At 27.3% G+C, this 23,333-nt stretch overlaps 4 protein-coding genes across 5 annotated transcripts; 3 read left to right on the forward strand and 1 right to left on the reverse strand.

Annotated features, from left to right (window-relative positions):
• The first annotated feature begins 413 nt into the window (after nt 1-413).
• Nucleotides 414-3,184, forward strand: LOC134835145 (complex I assembly factor ACAD9, mitochondrial). The gene is made up of 2 exons (XM_063850015.1): nt 414-1,536; nt 2,267-3,184. Exons 1-2 carry the CDS (start codon nt 479-481, stop codon nt 3,120-3,122), a joined length of 1,914 nt encoding a protein of 637 aa, XP_063706085.1. The 5' UTR covers nt 414-478; the 3' UTR covers nt 3,123-3,184.
• Nucleotides 3,185-4,111: 927 nt separating this feature from the next.
• On the forward strand, nt 4,112-5,532 carry LOC134834230 (ubiquitin-conjugating enzyme E2 S). The gene is made up of 3 exons (XM_063848815.1): nt 4,112-4,292; nt 4,461-4,802; nt 4,858-5,532. The coding sequence occupies exons 1-3, from the start codon at nt 4,284-4,286 to the stop codon at nt 5,167-5,169; spliced, it is 663 nt and encodes a 220-aa protein (XP_063704885.1). The 5' UTR covers nt 4,112-4,283; the 3' UTR covers nt 5,170-5,532.
• Nucleotides 5,533-6,578: 1,046 nt separating this feature from the next.
• On the reverse strand, nt 6,579-21,547 carry LOC134835737 (cerebellar degeneration-related protein 2-like). The gene is made up of 5 exons (XM_063850679.1): nt 20,685-21,547; nt 13,535-13,647; nt 12,519-13,213; nt 11,988-12,159; nt 6,579-7,868 (listed from the first exon to the last, which is right to left on the reverse strand). Exons 1-5 carry the CDS (start codon nt 20,755-20,757, stop codon nt 6,843-6,845), a joined length of 2,079 nt encoding a protein of 692 aa, XP_063706749.1. The 5' UTR covers nt 20,758-21,547; the 3' UTR covers nt 6,579-6,842.
• Nucleotides 9,723-11,665, forward strand: LOC134835739 (epsin-like). 2 transcript variants are annotated; one of them, XM_063850683.1, is made up of 3 exons: nt 9,723-10,125; nt 10,216-10,908; nt 11,022-11,665. In XM_063850683.1, exons 1-3 carry the CDS (start codon nt 9,789-9,791, stop codon nt 11,279-11,281), a joined length of 1,290 nt encoding a protein of 429 aa, XP_063706753.1. In that variant the 5' UTR covers nt 9,723-9,788; the 3' UTR covers nt 11,282-11,665. The 2 variants fall into 2 exon arrangements, with proteins under 2 accessions (XP_063706753.1, XP_063706751.1); XM_063850681.1 differs by having other exon boundaries at nt 9,723-10,908.
• Nucleotides 21,548-23,333: the final 1,786 nt, after the last annotated feature.

A 23,333-nucleotide genomic window follows, 5' to 3' on the forward strand; every position in this document is an offset into this window, starting at 1 on the left:
TATAGATTTTGGAAACAAAAATTTAAAATTTTTTTAAAATAATTTTTTCAAATATTGTGAAATATTTTTTTGATAAAAAAAAAATTAAAAATTTCTTAAAAAAAAATTATTTTTATTTTTTTTAAATTTAAGAGTTTCTTTAAATAATTTAAAATTTTATCAAAAAAATTAACAAAAGTTGAATAAGCTAATTTTTGAAAATTTTTTTAAAAAAATTCAAAAAATAAAAAAAAAATTAGAAAATTTTTAGAAAAATTTTTTAGATTTTTGAAAACAATTTGTTATATTTTTTTTTAATTTTGGGAGCAAATATAAAAAAATAGCTAAAAAATTTAGAAAAATTCAACAAAAAATTAACGAACTTTTTTTTTGAATTTCCAGCTGACAATTGTCAAACTCACGTTTCGTTTCGCAATCAAAACACAACTTTTTTCCGACAAATTTGCACTTTTTTCATCATTTTTGGAGGAAATTTACGATGAGTCTCTTGCTGAAACACATTTCGCGTCACTGCCAAAAGGTCCATCGTGTTCGTCATCCAATATTCCGACGTTGTCTCGCCTCTCAAGCAAGTGAAAAAGCCGAAGTTGAGAAAAAAGATGAAAAATTGGAACTAGATTTCCGTAAATTTGACTTGCAAGCACGAATTGTGAAGAAACAACCAGCTTTGCCGCCTCTCATTAAGGAAATGTTCTTGGGTCGCATCGATGAAAAATATTTCCCGTACTTGGAGGTCATCAAAAAGGAGCATGTCGACAAGTATTTTGCCGAAAGACAACAAAAAACTGCGGAATTTTTGTCACAAACTGCAGATCCAAAGAATTGTCTCAGTAATTTGCGGTCCAGCGATTGTTTGGGGTACAGTATCCCCAAGGAATTCAACGGAAACGGATACGAATTGACCGAAACAACGTTAGAAGCTGAGTTGGAAAGTTGCAATTTTGCTGCCAGTTCAATTCTTAACCAACATCGATTGGTAGTTCAAGCCATTGTTGATTTCGGATCTGACGAACAAAAAGCAAAATATCTCCCGAAACTCGCAAATGGCGAATTAATCGGCACAGTTGCTGTTTTTGAGCGTGAAATTTGCGAAGATCGTCCTTTCCATACGCTCGCGACACTCACAAATGACAACAATTTCGAGCTAAATGGCGAAAAGGACTTTGTTATTAACGGCGAAAAGGCGAATTTGTTCCTCGTTGTTGCCAGTTCGATGAAGAGGATTCACATAAAGAAGGAAATTCCGGGCGTTTCGGCATTTTTGGTCGAAGCGAATGATCCTGGAGTAGTAAGAGGAAAGAAAATTGACACTTTGGGATGTGAAGAAGTCGAAAAATGTACACTTACCTTCGGAAAAGTGCCCCTTGGAGCGAATCGGGTGATCGGAAATATAAATGAAGTAGATGTTGTAGCGAAAAAATTGATTCAAATGATTCGGTTGCAAGCAACGACGATGGCGAGTCAAGTGATGAAACGAACAATCAATCATTTTACGAGATATTGTATCGAAACGAAGATTACCAATGGATATCCAAAGTAAGATTTTATTTTTTTATCTAATTTTTCATCACATATCGAACAAAATTTTTTTTAATCAAAATTCTGTAATTTTAAAATTAATTAATTTTCCATATTTAATTTTTTATTTAAATTAAAAAAAAAAATAAAATAAAATTAATTAAATTATTTCAAAATTTTTAAAAATATTAATTTTTAAAAAAAATTTTTTAATTAAATTAAAAATTTAATTGAATTTAAAAATAAATTAAAATTTACTTAAAAATGTTCAAAATTAATTAAATTTAAAATTTTAATTAAATTTTATAAATTTTAAAAAATTAAAATAAAATCTTTAATAAATTTTTAAAAATTTAATAAAAATTGAATTAAATTTTAATCAATTTAATTAAAATTAAAATTTAATTTTTTAAATTAATTTTAAATTTTATTTAAATTAAAAATTTAATTTTTTTACTTTTATTTTTTATTATTTTTTAATATAAATTAAATTAAAAAATAAATTTTATTAAAAATTTAAAAAATTTAATTAAATTTTAATCAACTAAATTTAATTCAAAAATATTTTTTTAAATTAAATTTAATTTTTTTTATTACTTTTAATTAATTATTATTTTTTAATTTAAAAAAAATCTGATTTTTTTTTTTTTTTTTTTTTTTTTTTAAATTTTAATATTTTTTTTATAAATTCATCAATTTAAGAAAAAAAAAACTTACCAAATTTTTAATTTTTTCTCCCTTTCAACAGAGATTTGGAAATCACAAGTGTTCGTTTGGGTCGAATGGCAGCCAAAGCATATGCTCTCGACAGCATGATTTACTTCACAACGCAACTTGCTGACGCTTACGAGTCTCAAGACATCGATCTGGAAATCGCAGCAACAAAATTATTCGCCATGCAAAGTCTCATCGACATGACATCGCTTCCCTTCCACACAATTGGTCAAAAAGCGACGTTAACTGATGAAATTACCGCAAAAAACGCTCGTGACGCGTTGCAACTTCTCTCGCAAGGCGACACCATGGACATGATCAAAATGTATCTCGGATTGCAGGCGATTCAGTACGCGGCACAAGATCTTCAGGACGTCGTATCGGAAAATCGAAATCCAACAGATCATCCGCAAAAAACTTTCTTCAAAGGTCTCTTCGAAAGCGGATCTCCCCTTGACAGAATTAAAATTACGATGCATTTTGATCATAATTTGCATCCGTCGCTCAAGGCAGCTGGCGAAATGCTCGAAGTCGCCATGAAACGGGTTAATATCGCGATGGAAGAGGCTTTGACGCGACACGGGCAAGAAATTGTGCTCGCACACACGGAAATCGAGAGACTTTCGAGATGCGCGACTTTGTTGTATGCCGTGCTGGCGACCATTTCGAGAGCTTCGAGGTCTTATTGCATCGGCGTGAGATATTGCGATGACGAGATAATGCTGGCACACACATTTACGATGGAAGTTTTCGACGAAATTAAGATTTTGACGGAGCAAATTGTTGACAATGCGTATACGACGCATGATAAGAACCATAAGAGGATTGCCCAGCAACTTTATGACTCGAAGAGGTATTTCTTTGAGCATCCGTTGTTGAGAGTTTTTTAATGTAGGTAGTTGAGGAAAGTGCTAATAAATGAGAAATATTAAAAAAAAATATATTAATAAATTTTTTAAAATTCATTTCTGTTGAAATTTCAACGATTTAAGGTAAAATTTAATTATTTTAGATTTTTTTTAATTAAAAGAAATATTAAATTTAATTTAAAATATTAATTAAAATAATTAATTTTTATTCTTTTTATTTAATTAAAATTAATTTAATTTTTTTAATATTTTAATTTCATATTTTTTTAAAATTAAATTACATAATTTAAAATTTATTTTATTTATTTATTTTATTATTTATTTATTTATTATTTTTATTTAAAAAAAAAATTTAATTTTGAGATACTTTTTCATCTAAAAATGAAATTTTTAACAATAACTTTCAAATATTTTCTTTTGTATTTTAAAAAAAAAAGATTTTTTTTTTCAAAAAAAAAAAAAAAGAAAAAAAAAGTATATTGGCTTTATTAAAAAAAAAATTAAAAAAATAAAAAAAAAATAAATTTCATGTTATTTTTTGAAAAAAAAAATATTTTTTTTTTGAATAAAAATTTTAAAGATTAAAATTAAATAATAATTTATAATTTTTATATATAATTTTATTTTTTTTTTACTTTGTTCAGATTAAAAAAATATTTTTTTTAAAAATTATATAAAAAAAATGTGAAAAATTTTTAAAAAAATTATTTTTTATGAAATTTTAACTTTTTTTGAATGAGACAAAAATTTCGAAAAAAATTTGGAGCTTCCAAAATTAAAAACTTAAATATTAGAATTTTGTTAGAAATCAATTTTTGATGAATTTTAAGCTAAAAATCGAAAAAATATTTATTTTTAATATTTTTTTTTTGTTAATGTTACTGCTCAAGAAATTTCTCGAACTGGTTTAAAAATCCTGAAACCTTTTAAAAAGTTATTTTTAACGGATTTTTCGTTCAATGAAGTTGAGTCGACTGAAATTGATCAAGTATTTGGTATTTGACAATTTCTGTACGATACTTGAAGTTACTTGGGAATCTTGTCATTCGTCGTTCAATTTCATTAAATCTGCTAAAATCCCGTCTGAAAACCAAAAAATCTGGCTTTGGAAGTGAGCAATTGGCGTGGCAGAGTGCAAAAGACATTAGAATAATTGAATTTTGTGTGCAAAAATAGGAAAAAATGAATTCTGTAAGTTTGTTTGTGTACAAATTTTTCCTTCCCATATCGACTATCGATGCTCGCACGACTCATACGATGAATTTATGTGCGTAATTTTGAGCGTCAACAAACTTTTCTCGAATTTCCCATGGCGCTTTCGCAAGTTTTCTCCTCTAATTTTGTGTTTTTCGCTTGCAGCAAATGTCCAACGTGGAAAATTTGAGTCCGCAAATCATCAGGCAAGTCGTGAAAGAGTTGCAAGGTCTGCAGACAAACGCCTTGGAGGGAATCAAAGTTGTAATTAACGATGCTGATGTGACAGATATCCAAGCAATAATTGAAGGTCCCGCTGGAACGCCATACGCGAACGGGGCATTTCGTGTCAAACTGACACTCCCGAAGGATTTTCCGTCGCATCCGCCAAAGGCATTCTTCCTCACGAAAATTTTCCATCCGAATGTCGCGCCCAACGGCGAAATTTGCGTCAATACCTTAAAGAAAGATTGGAAGTCTGATTTAGGAATTCAACATATTTTACTTGTAAGTCACTTTTTTTCTCAAAAAAAATCAAAAATTTATTTTAAAAATTTTTTAGACCATCAAATGTCTTCTCATTGTACCTAATCCCGAATCCGCTCTTAATGAGGAAGCTGGAAAACTTCTCCTCGAACATTACGACGACTACTCACAACGTGCTCGAATCTACACAGAAATCCATGCGCAACCTCCGAAATCCTGTGGCAGCGGAAATTGCAGTAACGCAACGAATTCCGCGACGACAACCGCCACAGACGATGCCGACGATGACCAACCGTCGTCGTCGAAGAGTAAAAAGATCCAAATTGTGCAGGATAAAAAGAAGGAAAAATTAATGAAAGAGAAAAAACGAATTCTCAAACGTTTATGAGCGCTCGAGTGTCTGTCGTAGCTTTTTTTTTCGTCGTTTTCGTCGTCGTCGTCGTCGTAATTTAGTCAGAGTGTGTGTGAAGGAGGCATTTGTGCAAGACCAATATTTAAGTATAAACAAGAAAAAAAAATAATGTACAACTTACAAAACTCTTTTTATTTTATTTAATTAACTTCTAATTCGAACTATAATATTTAAAAATTTAATATAATTTCGAAAAAAAAACACGTACTCGATTAGAAAAAAAATGAAACTAAATAATATAAATTGTATGAAATGTTTGTCGTCATATCTCATTAAATCGTCATTTATTGCAAAAGTATTATAGTTTCAATCAAAATGGAGAAAATAAATAAAAATAAAAATTCACAAATAAAATTTTGATTTTTCTTATTGCATTTTAAAAATATAAAAAATTCATTAAATTTCATTTCAGATTTTTTTTTTATTAAATTTATTTAAATAAAAAATTATTTAATTTTAGATTTTTTATTAAATTAATTTAAATTATTTTTTTTTAAATTATCATTTACTTTTATTTTTTTTAATTATTATAATTTTCATTAAATTGTTTTTTTTTTCAATTTAAATTTTATTTTATTTTAAATTAATTAAATAATTAATTTTAAATTATTTTTTTCTTTAAATTTAAAAAAATTAATTTTTTTTTTCTTTTAAAATTTTAAATAAATTTATTTCACCAAATTTTCTGATTTTTTCATTTTTTTAAATTTCTTAATTTAAAATAATTTTTTTTCAAAAGGTGTTAAAATTAATATTTAATCTTTTAATTTTATTAAATGAAAATAATTTAAATTAGCAAATATACAAAAAATATAATTTATTTTCTTAGATTTTTCACGTTTTGCAGAAGTTTAAAAAAATGTAAAAATAATGAAAATTAATTATTTTTTATTTATTTCATTATTAAGAATTTTTTTTAAAAATAAATAAAAATAATTAATAAATAAATTTAAATTTAAAAAAAAATGTATCAAAATTTAAAAAAAAAAACATATTTTAGAATTTAATTTATTTTTTTTATTTATATAATATAATTTATTAATTTTTTTTTTTGAATAAATAAATAAAAATAATTAATTTTTGGTGAATAAAAAAAAATAATTAAAATTATTTTTAATTTTTTTAATTGAAGTAATTTAAATTTTATTTATTAAACATAATAAATTTAATATTTTTATTTAATTTAAAATAAATTTAAATATTTTACTTATTTCGTTATTTATTAAAAAATTTATAAAAAAAAATTAAAAAAATAATTAATTTAATTTAAAAAAAAATTAAATTAATTTTTAATTAATAAAAGAATTTATTTTTATTTTATTTAATTTAAATTTATTTTTTTTTATTAAATTTTATTTTTTTTACCTACCTTTTGATACTTTTAATTAATTTAAAAAATTAAAACCAAAAAATATTTTTTTAAATAATTTATTGACTTTTTTTTATACGATTGAATTTGCAATTTATAAAAACTTCCAATCAAACAAACATTCATCTTACAAATCCTTACCTACCATGAAAAAAATAATTTCAAATGACTTTGCCAATTTTTTTTGCGTTTTTTTGGGATTAAATCTATGATTAGAATTTCTACTAAGGAGCGCGAGCGTAATAAATTTTTGACTTGATTTGTATTTTTTTTTAGTTTTTTACTTCTTACGATAATTACGTGTCTTGTATTTTGGCGTGGACTTGAGTACTTCGGCATACGACAAATCCAATTTCTTCAGTTTATGCAGTTCCTTGGAAGCGGACGACGGTTTAAACTCTACTTCTGACGTGCCTTCTTGCTTGTAACGCCCGACGAGAGATGGCGTTGGCGAATCCATGCGCGAATAAAATTCCGCCATTTCTGCGTTCCACGAGAGCATTGTCGATTGCAGTTGTGCATTTTCACTCGTATTACTGGCGAGTGGTTTCGCGTATTTATCTTTCTTATTCTTGCTGCGACGCGCGCGTTTTTTGCCCGAAATATTGATCGCATCGAGCAACGGATCGCGGTTGTATGGCGTCACGAGTCTTCCATTGGCAGCAACGCCACAAACGACAGGCGGACGATTTTCTTCGCCGGTTTTTTCCTTTTCCGTCGTTTTTTGTTGCTTCTTGATGCGACGACGCTCGGTTTTTGTGATGCATTCTGACATTGCCAAAGATTGATCTGACATGACAGATGAGATTATGCTTTGGGCATCTTCTGTGCATTCGCTCAGTTCTTCGTAACGATTATTGGAGGCGACTTCAATGAAGGGATTTTCATCAGTTTCGATATTTTTCGGGTCTGTGGCGTTCTTGAGAGTCGTGAAAATCTCCTTGAACAACTCTTTGTACTCCAATTTGTTCTGGAAACGACAATCAAGCAAATCGGCACGTTCTTCGAAGAGATCTGCCGCAGCGTTTATCAAACATTCCGTTTGCGTGGTTTTGTGACACGTGTCTTCGGAGAAGCCAGAACTGAGAGTTTCCGTCTCGGACATGTTTGTGGGGGTCTTTCGTTGATCTTTAGGTCTGGCGCCAGTTTTTGATGATTCGTTCATAGATGCCGCTAGTTCCTCATGCAAACTCATTCCGGGTTCGTGAGTGTAATTAGGCTCTTTGCGTCGTTGTACTTCAAGCAAGGCTTCGTATTTGTCGACTAGCTCTTGATATGGATTCGAGCTGATATTGCAAAAGTTGTCCTGAATGTCGAAAACGAAGAAAAATATTTAAAACATGTTTTTGAGGTTATGTTTGCGCCATTTTTGTTATTTTTATACCTTTAAATATTTACAAACTATCTAAAAACTAAAATTTGTAACCATATTTACAACATTTTTTGACTTAAGCCATGCACTTTAAACTAAAAAATAAATAAATTATATGGCATTCTCACTTTTTTAAAGCTAAATCTAACTACAAGTGTTAAGGAAACAAAGTCTTTTTCTTAAAATTAAATAAAAAAAAATAAAATACTGCAAAAATAAATAAAAAAAAATAAAGATCAGTCATAAATGAAGTCCCTGTCGTGTTGTTGCATGAGCCTGAAAACGAGACTGTCCTCATTCAATAGCGGTGCCGCGTCGATTAGCTGGAATAAAAGTAACGTGGGCCACTGCAACAAGTTCAGAATCAAATGACTGTGCCGGCGAAAGACTTTCCAGCATTTTCGCATGAACAAAATTTGCATCATGGCAGCTCGGTAGATGTACATGGCATATGGTGTACAGAACAAGTGACAAATTGGATTGCTGCTCGTACGGGCGGTGCATGAAAGACAAGAGGGACATAAGGAGTCAAAGCATCGACATGTTTTTCCCTAAAAACGGAAACGAGAAACGTTTCTTTAAAATGACTTGAAATTTCAATTTTTTAAAAATTTTCTGTGCTCGAATTACTTTTGGATGATTTTTTTAACAGGTGATCTACTTCTCAAGTTAGTTTTACGGTTTAAGAGATATTTTACGCACCACCATAGCCCTATAAGTAAGTTACTAAAGTAGTTTTTCGGAGGTTTAAAGTTGACGAAAACTGGAAAGAAATTCACGTTTGTACAAAAAAAAAATGTTGCCTTGGCGAACATTGAATATTGTCAAAGTAGGTCAGTAGCGAAAATCAACAAGTTACAATACATCAACATCGAAAGCAGGGACAAAAATACTTTTTTGACTTAAGAACTTAAGAAGTTTAAGTTTGAACTTAAGCAAATTAAGTTAATTTAATCTTAAGTTTCAGCTTAAGTCAAAACTTAACAAATCATTTGACTTAAACTGAAACTTAAGATTAAGTCAATAAATTTTTAATTTTTAAATTTTGACACAAATTTGACTTGTTAAGTTGACTTAATTGATTTTTTCGAAGAATATCAGTTAATTCAACTTAAAAAACTTAATTTGTGACAAAAATTTGTTTAAAAAATAACTTAAGAACTCATCAGTCAAAAAGCTTCTTTTGACTTATTCTTTAGAAAAATTTAAAAGTCTTAAGTTAGGATTAAATTATGTTAAGTTCAATTAAGTCAACTTACGCTTATACTTTCATATGCTTAAAATTAACTTTAGCGAATTTTAAAACTTATTTTGAAAATTTTAAGACAAATATACTTCAGTATTTCATTATGTCTTAAAAATTCAAAAACTAATTTGAAATTTGCTAAAATTGATTTTTAACATAAAGTCTTTAAGTTGAATTAATTTAACTTAACTTAAGAATTTTAATTTAATTTCTGATTTATCCTTTTAAAAGTAAAAGCAAAAAGAAAATTTATATTGTCTGAACTTTTAGCCCTAAACATAAGGCCTTAATGTTTGCAGACATTGAAGACTTATCGAATGATCCATTTCCATAAATTTAATTCATAATTTTTAGTTGGAAATAATTATTACTATGGATATTAAAATTCATTCCTTATCAACCTTAGACAGTATGTAATAATAATTATGAATTTTATTTCAGTATAAAAGGCTCAGTTTTGCATTTGTTACCATCATTCACTTATTGGATTTACTTCAAAGATGATTGAACTTGTGACAATATTTTGCTTCATTCTTGGAGCTTCAGCTGCTCCACAAATCGAACAGATTGGAGCTTTTCAAAACCAAACAAACATTGGAGGTTTTCAAATGGGCGGAATGAACTTCCAAAATCAATCTTTGGGAGGAGTTGAACAAATTGGAGGATTACAAAACCAAACAAATCTGGGAGGATTACAAGGTCAAATGGGAGGCATGAACTTACAAAACCAAAGCTTCGGAGGAGTTGATCAAATTGGAGGATTACAAAACCAAACAAACCTTGGAGGATTTCAAATGGGAGGCATAAACTTACAAAACCAAAGCTTCGGAGGAGTTGACCAAATTGGAGGATTACAAAACCAAACAAACTTCGGAGATCTTCAAGGTCAAATGGGAGGAATGAATTTACAAAATCAATCTTTCGGAGGAGTTGATCAAATTGGAGGTTTACAAAACCAAACAAACCTTGGAGGATTTCAAATGGGAGGCATGAACTTACAAAATCAATCTTTCGGAGGAGTTGATCAAATCGGAGGGTTACAAAACCAAACAAATCTAGGAGGGTTACAAGGTCAAATGGGAGGTATGAACTTACAAAACCAAAGCTTCGGAGGAGTTGATCAAATTGGAGGTTTACAAAACCAAACAAACTTCGGAGATCTTCAAGGTCAAATGGGAGGCATGAATTTACAAAACCAAAGCTTCGGAGGAGTTGACCAAATTGGAGGATTACAAAACCAAACAAACTTCGGAGATCTTCAAGGTCAAATGGGAGGAATGAACTTACAAAACCAAAGCTTCGGAGGAGTTGATCAAATTGGAGGATTACAAAACCAAACAAATCTGGGAGGATTACAAGGTCAAATGGGAGGCATGAACTTACAAAACCAAAGCTTCGGAGGAGTTGACCAAATTGGAGGTTTACAAAACCAAACAAACTTCGGAGATCTTCAAGGTCAAATGGGAGGCATGAACTTACAAAACCAAAGCTTCGGAGGAGTTGACCAAATTGGAGGTTTACAAAACCAAACAAACTTCGGAGATCTTCAAGGTCAAATGGGAGGAATGAACTTACAAAATCAATCTTTCGGAGGAGTTGATCAAATTGGAGGTTTACAAAACCAAACAAACCTTGGAGGATTTCAAATGGGAGGCATGAACTTACAAAACCAAAGCTTCGGAGGAGTTGATCAAATCGGAGGTTTACAAAACCAAACAAACATCGGAGGTCTTCAAGGTCAAATGCAAGGAATGCAGGGAAATATGCAAATGCCTCAAATGAATCAAACTATCGGAGGAGTTGATCAAATCGGTGCTTTCAAAATCAAACAAATATCGGAGGCTCAGGCATAAACATTCAAAATCAAAACATCTCGAGCATCACACAAACAGGAGGAATTCAAAACAGAACATTCAGTTTTCCACAAATGCAAGGTCCTAACATGAATGAAACAACCATTGGAGGATCGCCTGGAAATATAAATTTCCAAAACCAAAACATTACATCTATTACACAAACGGGCGGCATTCAAAATTCCATAAAGAATAGAAGTAACAAGAGACCCAACAAGGGAAAGGGTAAGCCCGAAAGAAAACAGTAAAGTAGAACAACATTTCTGTGGCATGTATGTATCGGTTCAATCATGAGTATAACGTTTTTTCCATTCTCTAAATCTGGGGCAAATATTTCGTTTAATAAAGTTTGTTGTTTTTTGGTTTTAAATCTTAACCATCAGACCTTTTGTAATCATCATGGATCTCAGTCGTTAAGCTAAGTTTCCATTAGCGTTTTCAGAAGCTTCATATGAAGTCTGAAAACGCTAAGTGAAACTTGAGCTTTTTTACAGTTGTTAAATATCAGGCGAACCAATAATCCTTGAAATGAACTGATCCAAATTGTGAAGGCGTTATCACTTTATTGTCCATATAATGCGAGATTGTCCGTTTCTTAACTACAAAATACTTATAATACCACAAAAAGCAGTTTACATTAAAAAAGCATAAATTAAAAAAAGCGTTAGTAAACTAAATCCAACTAAAGGTTACATTGCATTAACTAAAGCATTAATAGAGTTATAAAAATTAAAACTAAAGCGTGAGAAAGCACAAAGTGTTAGAAATTTAAAACTTATTTACAAAATAATAAGTATAAAATAATAGCAAAGTATAATCAGCTAAGCAAGCATTTGTCTAAAAAAATAACCTTAACTACAAAAAAAGCCATTCAAGTTAAGTTAGTCTACGTGTAAATGCTAATTTCATGACAGAAAGTGAGCCTAAGTTTAATGCTCTGAATTTACAATTCACCTTGATATTGAGCGTTGATCTATAGACCATTGGTGTTCCCGGCTCGCTATTACGAATTAAGTCAATTAAGCTTTCGTCATCTCCATCATCAGTTCCAATGAAGGAAATATCTTCCTCTGGCACGAAACGGGCATCTGTGTTTCGAAGGCAACGAGTGCACATTTGTCCTTGTCTAAAAAAAAGGAAAAAAAAAATTAAAATCTTTATTTGAAGGTAAACTTAAATTTTTAAGTTATGAACTTAAGGATCTTAAGTCGAACCGATTGTTTTATGATGCATCAGATTTTGAAGTTCATCCTTTGAAATCTGATGATTCATAAAATGACTTAAGATCCTTACGTTCATATTGAAAGGTTAAGTTCTTGGTCAGTATTAAGTTTATGTTTTGTATGAACTTAAGGATCTTAAGTCGAACTGATTTTTTTATGATGCATCAGATTTTGAAGTTCATCCTTTGAAATCTGATGATTCATAAAATGACTTAAGATCCTTAAGTTCTCTTACGTCGTTTGATCAAATCAGATTTCTTACCTCACTTCCTCAAGGATCGCCAATTCGTCTTGCACAGATCTCATTTCCTCCGTTTCGTTAACCGTGGCAATCTTCAGTTGCAAGTTTTGATTCTCCTCTTGCAAATGTCTCAATTGCTCCTCCAATTCGGTAATTTTATCACACATTGCCATATAATTAGCTCTAATCTCCTCGTATTCCTTAAGTTGAGCCGCTTCCTCTGTACTCGTGTCGAAATTCGCATCTCCATTTGTCGTCGTCTTCAACTCTGTCTTCTGGTTCGATTTGGCGATGAAAATTGCATTGATATCCTCGTTATTGGTTGGCGTAGCGATGGAAGCCTCATCGTGATCGTCTTCGTGCCGATCCAAGTTCAAACTCATGGCAGTTTCGAATTTATTTGGCGAGATTTTTTGTGTTGTTGTTGGCGATTGCTGTGTGGCATTTCGTTCTTCTTGCAGTCTTTTGTTCTTCTTACGTTCCATGTCGAGCATCGTTTGCAGCTCGTTGATTTGACGCGACAACTCATCACATTTTGTTTCAAGACACTCGATATTCTGCGAAGCACTTTTGAACTTTTTCTTGTCGTTGGCATACTCGACAGCGAGTCGATGTTTGTCACGCTCAAGATCCTGAATACTAACTTCGAGTTGCTCGTATATCCGGAGACGGGAGTCGTTGACTTCACGTAATGCGGCATTTTGTTTTCGAAGGTACTGAAAATAGTGAAAAAAATCATTTAAAAAAGTTCTTTTAACGTTTTTGGAAGAAATTTGTAACTTTTTTGTATTAACGTAAGGATCTTAAGTCATGTTAAGTTGCGTTAAGTCATGTTAAGTCAAAAAATCATCAAATTTTGTACTAAAATTTGTTCAAAATTTCAAAAAAAGAGCTCTACAGCTCGAAATTCGTTTATCTTATGAACAAATTTCAGTACAATATCTGATGATTTCTTGACTTAACACAACTTAACATGACTTAAGATCCTTACGTTCATACAAAAGTTACAAATTTGCTTAAAAAAGTAAAAAACGTACTTCGATCTCTTGCGCTTGATCGTCAATGACATTTTGATGATGTTTCAAAACTTGTTCCAGCTCCTTATTCCGTTCTAAAAGAGTTTTTCCCAACTCAGCAGCTAATTGAAGATCTAAAATGAGAAAAAAAATATTTTTTTTTTAAATTTTTTTGTATTGATGACATATTAATGAACTCCAATTACCATCGAGAATGGTTGGAACATCTGATTCCCTAATTTCAGACAATGGTCGACTCATTTTTTCAACATTTGATAGTGAATCTTATCTCAATAATTTCTTATCAGTATATTATTATTTATTTTTTGTGTCTGATTTATGTCTAAAAAAATTATAATTTACGTCGCATCACGTTTTACAAAAAAAAAAAAAATTATCGAAGATATTATTATAAAAAAAAATCATTTTATCATGATGATCTTTCATAATAATAAAATCTTCGAGTATTTATTTTTTTTTTTGTAAATTAATTTTTTTTTCAAGTATTCGCACACTTTTGAGCATCTTCTTGAATACAAAGCAAATTATTTATTTTACTGTTTTGTACTTGAGAAATTTTGACATCCAAAAAAAATTTAGTAGGTGATTAAATTAAATAAATATTTTTCATTAAAAAAAAAGACAAATGACCCTAAAATGTTTGTAAATAAGCGAAAGTTTACAAAAATAGGAAGACAATTCATTTAAAAGGTCATAAATTCGTAGCAAAGTTACATGTTTGACCATCTTTCGACACCTGAATGAACATTTATTACAACTTTTCTCCCATGAGAAGATCTATCGATGAACTCTTAGCTAATAATTTGGTAATTTATTCAAAATTTATTTAATAATAGCTTTTTAGTCGGAATATTTCTCGCTAACGGTGTTTTTGTGTCATTTAAATGTTTAAAAAAAAATTCACATCGTTTTGAGTCTCTTCCAAAAAAAATTTTGTGCACGACGTGATCGTAAAAAAAAATCAAAGGCCACATTTATTTGCATTACACGGCCTTTCGGTGAACTAATAACTATTGTTCACACACACGTCCTAACAATTTACCGTCGAAGAAACTAATGAAGTTGAATAATATTTTTTTTTTGCGTTGCTTCTTCCGAAAGACAACTTTTTGTGCTGTCAATGGGCACTTAACTAAATGAATGGACAACAAAATTGTTTTGGGTAGGTGCTTGTTTTTTTACAACTTAAAAAAAAAGAGAAGTATACAGGAAGTCTTTCCCATTAAAAAATTGACATACTGTACTTTATTCTCTTTTTTTTAATTATTTTTTGTTTTAAAGGAAATGTCGGCGAATTTGCATATGTTGCCAAGAAGGGGAATCACTATGATGCTCAAAAAGGTACGTTTTTTGAAATATTTTACACTGAACACTAATTTACACGTTTCTTGATATTTTTTAATTTTTTTTTCTTTTTTTTTAAGTTTTATTTGGACACAAAAAATTGAAGATTGTTCTCGACCCCTTTTAAAAAACACACAAAAACAAAATAAAATGAAGGAAGCGCGTGCGCAGTTGATTATGCATTCATTTATGTCATATTTCACCCCCTTGTCTTCGTATATTTCGGCTAGTTACAAGTCGGTGAAGGTTTTCTTTCTGACACGACACCGACAACAACAAAACAAGAGTGCAGCGATGACGTGACGTAGAAATGAACATTTTTTGCCGTAATATAAATTGTAATGAATGAAAATGCAGACGATTGCGTGTCATGTAGAAATTGGAAGATGCATTTTTCTTCTATTTGGCATTGAGAGATGAAAATGAGAATGAGAGAAGATTTTTTTTTGATTTTACACGTGCGTCCTTGAAATGTATTTTTGATTGTTTTGAATTTAATTTTAATATTTTTTTTCATAAAAAATAATTTTTTTTATAATATTTTTTATTCTTTAGAAGAAATAATTTTTATAAATATTTTAATTTAATTTTTAATTAGTTTTAAAATTATTTTATTATATTTAATAATTTTTAAAATAATTTTATATGAATTTTATTTTTATTAAAATAAAAAGAATTTAATTTTAATTTAACAAAAAAAAATTAAAAAATATTTTTTGAAAATTTTTTATTGATTAATTGATTAAATTTTTTAATGCTTTATGTAATTCATAAATATTTTTTATTTTATTTATTTTTTAATTATTTTTTCTTTTTTTAAATTAAAATGAAAAAAATATTTTTTATTTAATTTAATTTAATTTAATTATTTTTTCAAAACTTTTAATTAATTTATTTAATTTTCTTAATTAATTTTTTGAAATATTTTTTTTAAATTTTTTCATAAATAATTATTTATTAAAAAAATATATTTAAATAAAATTAAAAATTTATTTTTTTTACAAAACTAATAATTAATTTAATTTTTAATAAAAAATAAAATTAATAATTTATTTGATTAAATTTAATTTAAAAAAATTTTAAAAAAATAAATTTAATTAAATTTAAATAAAATTATTAAATAAATTCTAAATTTTTTTAATTAAATAAATTTAAAAAAAAAATTTAAAAAAATTTAAATTTATTTTTAATAGTTTTAACTAAAAATAATTCTTTAATTTTTTTAAATAATTTTTTTTAATTTTTTAATTTTAAATTTAAAAAAAAATTAAAAAAAATTAAAACAAAAATAATTGTTTTTTTTAATAAAATAAATTTCAAATAATTACAAATCCAACGTTGAATTTTAATTAAATAATTAATTATTTATTTAATTAGAGAAAAAAGACACAAAATCAAAAAAAATTCCAAACAATCTTATGAATGAAAATTTTTACTGCATTTCTATCAGATGTTGCTCCACGAAGACAACAACGAAAAATTCCCATGAAATCGCAATCACATTTTTTCAAAAAAATAATAATAAAATAAATAACAATAATAATAATTAGCACACAAAACAACAGCGAGATTGATAAATCATAAATATTATGAACAACACTCGCACCTTATAAAATGCATTTATTTTACAACTTTATTGCATCACTCGTTAAAAAAATATTTAAAAGTTAAATTTCTTGATTTACCATTTTAATATTCATTTTTTTTTTTATTATTTCTCTCGTTTCAAAAAAAAAAATCTTGCAAAACGCTACTCACTCAAATTATATCGATGACTGATCTACCTTTTACTCTTTCGCATTCACACGCCGCGCCGCGTTGACCTGACAAAAGTCATTCACTTGCTGGCTTAAGACGCAAAACAGAAAAAAAAATAGTTAAACATTTTTAACATTGCTCGTCTTTTTGTTTTGCTTGTGCGTTGAAGAAAAAAAAAAGAAAATATTTTTTTTTTCGTACGATTCATTTCACTTTGGTACAATAGACAAGTACCATCATCTTCGCTTTTTAAAATTTTTACTTGGCGATTTTTTTAAAAAGTAAGTGTTTTTTACGCTGCACACGATCGAGACTTAAAAAAAACATAAAATCTCTCACTTTGAAATTCATACTTTTTGTTTCATTTTTTTTTCATTTTCAGAAAAAAAAAACATTTTTTTTTTCGAAACGAAATCCTACAAATACATAAAATTAATTGAAGTGTAAATAAATATATTTGTTGTTAAAAAGTTACCAACAAAACAAAAGTAATAGTAAAATAATAACAAAACAAGTAACACGATAATATGCAATTCTAAATGCTCGCTTGTAAAAGTAAAAAATTTCAGTAAGTGGATACTCCGTCAAGTGCATTGAATTTTTTTTCTGCTGCATTTTTATCATATTATTAGAAGGTAAGTAGATTTGCGACGACGGCGACGACGACCACGGTAACCGGCATAGAAAATGCAGATTTGAATCACTTGAGAAACGCAAAGAGAAAGAAATTCAATGACCTTTTATGCCGCCTGCTTCATTGGGTTTGGCATGTGAAGTTGTGTGTGTGTAGGAAATCAAGGAAGTCTTTCAAATGGATTGACTTGAGGAGATTATACAAGAAAAAAAAACAACATACTTCATTTTGCCTTCAGCGAACACGTTAGAAATTTTGATGTTTGACATTTTGAAGTTGAACAATGAAATGAAGTTGTCTATTGCAGATCAGAAATGGATTGAAACATAAAAAAAAATTACGAAGATTCAGTTTGATGATCAATGTTGAATTAAAAAAATCAATTTTTGTATAAATTTTTAAAAAATTTTGATTTTTTTGTGAAATACGTGACTTAATGAACTTAAGGATGCTTAAGTCAAATAATTATTTTCCATGAACTTTTAGATTTTTGCTCATTTTTGAACAAATTCAGTACCGAACTTAAAAATTCATGAAAAATACTTGACTTAAGGATCCTTAAGTTGATATTAAAAAGTTACACGTTTGGTCCTTTAGAAAAAAATTATTTCTAAGAGACTAAACGTGTAACTTTTATGAACTTAAAGATCTTAAGTCAAAAATTTTTTTATGAAGCATCAGATTTTGATTTTAATTCAAAATCTGATGATTCATAAAATGACTTAAGATTTTTATGTTCATACTAGATAGTTACAAGTTAGGTCCTTAAGTTGAAAATTTAGTAAAATTACGTTAAGTCGTATGAACGTAAGATCTTAAGTCAAGTATAAAAATTATTTCATGAATCATCAGATAATTTTTTACTGAAATTTGTTAAAAAGCTCGAAAATTTCTTAGCTTTTGAACAAATTTCAGTAAAAATATCTGACGATTCATGAAAATTATGACTTAAGGTATGACTTAAGATCCTACGTTCATAAGACTTAACGTAATTTTTCTCAATTTGAACTTAAGGACCGAACGTGAAGCTTTTTAGTATGAACTTAAGGATCTAAATTCACTTTATGAATCATCAGATTTTGAAGTAAAATCGAAATCTGATGCTTCATAAAAATCTGGTCGACTTAAGATCCTTACGTTCATAAAATTTAACGTAACTTTTCTCAATTTTAAACTTAAGGACCCAACGTTAATTTTTTTTTGTATGAACGTAAGCATCTTAAGTCAAAAATTTTTTTAAAAAAATGACTTAAGATTCTTACGTTCATACTAAAAAGCTTTACGTTGGATCCTTAAGTTTAAAATTGAGAAAAATTAAGAAAAAAAAGTTACAAGTTGACTTGTAAAAACAAATCAATTGAATTTTCGTAAATAGATTGATTGATGTTTAAAAAAAAGATGCAACGAAGAGTTCAAACACTGCAAATGGAAAAATCCGGCAAGTTGATATCTGTGTTAGAAGTTATGGTTGAATAGCGATCAAACCTTCGAAAAAAAACGATTCTTATTGAACAATTAAACGTCTTCCTTAACATAATTTCTTTTGTATGTCAATTAGATGCACTCATACATAATAAAATGTATGTCAAACGAAACATTTGTTTGCTTATAGCTTGCACCAAAATCACTGCGAAAACAATAAACTATTATTATTTTATTAAAGAAACAAAATTAAATTACGATTTCTTTCGCAGTACCTACTACTTAGGTAGATTGGGAATTTGTTGAAGCGTTTAAACGAGCAGCACAATCTACTGACTCACGGTTATTAATAATAATAAAGTCTTTATAATTTTAATGTGGCATAAACGTATGGAATATTCAATACGAAAAAAAAACAACAAATAATCAATACGTACGAAACGAACTAACGAAAAAAAAATTCGTTTAAAAACAATGAAAGCATATTAATATTCGAGTGTGTAGCAAGAAATCAAGGCATTTTAAAACAAATTCTTTCATACTTTATTTATTCATCTATGAAGAAACAAAACCACACGTAAAAAACTACAATTCTTTCGAAAAAAAAACCTAAAGTTATTTTCTTCGTAAATGAATGAGTGAGTAAATAAGAGTTGTTTAATGAAATAATTGAAGATTGAATATAAACAAAAAAAAAATATTTAAAAGGGAGGCAGGCAGAGGTCGTTAATTGGATCTCTCACATATGCGAAAACGTGTGTTCGAATTATCCAATTTGGGCTAATCGTTCGATTATTTTTGTTTGTATAAGCGCGCGATCATATCTACTAACACAGATACGTGTTTTTCTAATCAGTTCAAGACCAAGTGATCTTCCGTTTAATTGCGGCAAAAACTAGTAATTGCAGGGAGATTCAATTTGAACTTTCAAAAGGTTACTTAGGATGAAAGTGTGGGAAATTTTTATTTTTTTATAAAAAACTTGTCAACTAATGTTAATTGATTTTTTCTAAATAAACTTTTATGAAAATAAAAAATTTGTGTAAATTATCAAAAAATTAATTCATGAGGAAAATCTAATTTTTTTAAAATAATTTTTAATGAAATTTTTTAAAAATAAAAAATTATATAATTTTATAATTATAATTAAATTTTTTTTTAATTTTTTTTTTTGAAATATTCGAAATATTAAAAAAAAATTCATTGAACATTTTATTTTTTAAAAAATTTTAATTAAAATAAATTTTTAAGGGAAAAAAATAAATTTACCTTTATTAAATTTATTTAAAAAAATATAAATTTGGCATATTTTTAATTAAAAGATATTTAAAATTTTTTAAGTTAAAAATTAGAAAACTGAAAATCTAATTAAATAATTTAATTAAATAAATTTTTTTATTACATTTTTAGATTTTAATTTTTTTTAACCAAAAAAAATAAAATACATAAAATAAAAAATCCTAAATATGTCAAATTTATAAATTTTTCAATAAATTTTAAAAAATAAAAAATTTTTAAATAAATAAAAAATAATCTAAAAAATAAATTTATTTTTATAAATTAAAAAAAAAATAAATAATTTTTATTTGAATTAAAATTTAAAAATAATTGCAAATTCATAAAAAAAATATTTAAAAATTAAATAAAAAATTAAAATTTTTCAATAATTTTTTTAAAATTTTTCAATAATTTTTTTTTACTTAATTTTTAATATTTTTTTTCATATTTTTATTAAAAAAAATCGTGTTGAATGATATAAAAAAAAAATTAAATTCTTGAATTTTTTTTATTTTTAAAAAAATTATCAAGAAATCAACTTAAAATTCTGATTTGAATCACCCCGCGTCTCGTGTGAAATGTAAATTCCTTTTCAGCGAAATATCTATATTAAAAGTATGATCTAATGTTTACACAAGACTCGTCGATCGTCAATGTTAAACATACAATAAAATTATAATATTAATGAACGGACGAAAAAAAAAAGATATTTACCTGTATTATCCCAATTTTCTTTATTTTTGCACAAAATCAACCAGTCCAACTGTAGTTCTGTATTGGAGGCCATCTTATGTGTGTAAGTTTGTTTAATATCAGGTTCTTTATTGCTCTGAACAACGATTATCTTGCGAATTTCCGTATATCGGTTTGCATGTAAGTAGGACTTTATCTGCACTTGGCAATTATTTTTGTATTAAGAAATTCTTCACAACAATTTTTTTTTTCGCGTGTAGATAGAAGAGATACGAAGATTAAACTACCACTTATTAGCCATTGTACAGTTTTGATATTTTTTCTTCTACTTTTTTTTTTTATTAAAACAAGAGTTATTTATTTATAACATAACAGCAACAACCTGGTTATTTGCATAAGCAAGCAAAAGTTGTAACAAACTGCACTCTTTTTCTTTTTTTGAAACAAAAGAACAAATTTCCTTCAGTTTTATATGCAAAGAAACGTTATGTGGGAGCTGTTGTTGGAATGCTGTCCGAACAATATTTTTTAGCGACACTAATCTTTTTTAATTTACTCCTTTGCAATTTTTTGAATTATTTAAAATTACGTTTTGTACCGTATGGCGAATATTTATAATCAGTCTCTCTCTATTCTTACATTTAATTATGAATTATTGGCGAGTTATTTAACAAAAAAGTTTCCTGAAGTAACAACTTGATGGACCTGTTGCTTTATTTAATTTTCAACACACGATCGAGAGAGAGAGATGTAAAAAAGTGCACAAAGTCTAATCACATTTATTGCATTATATTGCCTTCTTATTGATAGATATATAAAATGAACAAAAAAAAAAATAATTTTTTAAAAATTTATCTACAACTACGAAATGACGATCGTACACTTTTGAAGCAAAACTCGTACTGAAAGAGCCAAATTTAATAAAGTTTCGAGTAGAGGCTGTGTGTGCAACAAATTTTCAATACATGTGCGTTGTGCATTTACAGTACGTATCTTAGCCCGGGACAGGTATCGACAAAAAAGTGAAGAAATTTCAACAAGCATTTTTCGTTAAATGTTCCTTTCTATACACACACTACTACGATTCTCTTTACTCAGTTCATTTACTCTTTTTTTTTCGTGAAGCGTTGTGTAGACAAGATAACTAAACTTGAACCGTGTATGAAAAAAAAACGGCGTACAGATCGAATAAACGACCGGTTTTGTGCAAATATTAACAACAAACCAGTGGCGTACTTTCAGAGGAGCCTCTCGAAGAGCATGCCTCATTGAATTTTAGAAAAAAAATTGTAAGTAAAGTGTAATGATTGTGAAGAGAGAAAACTGTTAATATAAATAATCAACAAGGTGGGATGATCATCATTCAGTTTCAATATTTGCTTAATAATTAATACATTGACTGGATTTCACGCTTTTAGGCAAATGTAATAGAGGAAAGTGTTTCCTTTAGTATGTCTCGAGGGTTTTTAGATAAAATCACATATTAAAAAATAATTCTAAAAAATTAACTAAATAATTCTTAACAATTAATTACATCTTTCAAAATTTAATTAAGTTCAAATAAAAAAAGTTAATTAAACAATTAATTTTAATATATTTTTTTTAATTAATTAATTAAATTAATTTATTTTTTAAAATTTTTAAAAGTTTTAAATTAATTATTTATAATTTAATAATTTAATAAAATTAATTAAAATTTAAAAAAAATTAATTTAAAATTTAATTTAAAAAAAATCAAATTTTATTTTAAAAAAAATTAATTTTATTTTAAAAAAAATTAATTTAATTTTTAAAAAACTTTTTAAAATAATTTTAATAAATTAAAATTAAGCAATTATGTAAAAATATCTAAAACTTCTAAAATCGATTAGAATATAGGCGTAATTTTTGTTTTTTTTTTTCATCGTATGTAATCACAACAAATTAATTTATAAATTCAGATCGAGTTCCATTAACCAATTTCGAGCTTGTTCTGTGGCTTGGTGCAGAGCTGATAGAGTAATTTTTGTATATCTTTCAGATTTTTTTTATCACAGTGTTAAGATTTTCTTCCAGGTTGAGATCTTCGTCAATTTCTTTTGTAAAATTAATACTTACTTTTTCAATGAAGTTTAACTAAAAAAAATAATTAATTTAAAAATTTAATAAAAATTGAAAAAAATTAAAAATTATTAAGAAATTATTTAGATATTTTTATTAACATTGAATTAAATTTATAATAATTTTAATAATTTAAATTAAATTAAAATTTAACAATTATTTGAAATCTTATGAAATTTATAACTTAGCTTTCCAATGAAGAATTACTCGAAAAAATTATTATAAAAAATTTTTTAAATTAAAAAAAAAATCAAAAAAATAAATAAAATTTGTTAAAAAATCGTTAAAATAATAAAAATAAAAAAAAATTAAAAACAAAATTTAAAAAAATTAATTAAATTACATGGAAAATTTTCATTAGTTGTACTTACCTCAACACCAAAAAAAACTTGGAATTCACTTGATTAGATGTTGTCTTCCTCGTCTTGACATTTTCGAACACTTGCATCGTATAAGGCTTAGTTGCAAGTTTTATGGCATGCATTTATTTCTACCTGTATCGTAATTGTCTTATCACGCTCTAAAACTGAGAAATTAACAGAAAATATATAAACAAGAGAAAAATAAATC

Source organism: Culicoides brevitarsis, chromosome 3 (genome assembly GCF_036172545.1).
Source record: "Culicoides brevitarsis isolate CSIRO-B50_1 chromosome 3, AGI_CSIRO_Cbre_v1, whole genome shotgun sequence".
Classification (NCBI taxonomy): domain Eukaryota; kingdom Metazoa; phylum Arthropoda; class Insecta; order Diptera; family Ceratopogonidae; genus Culicoides; species Culicoides brevitarsis.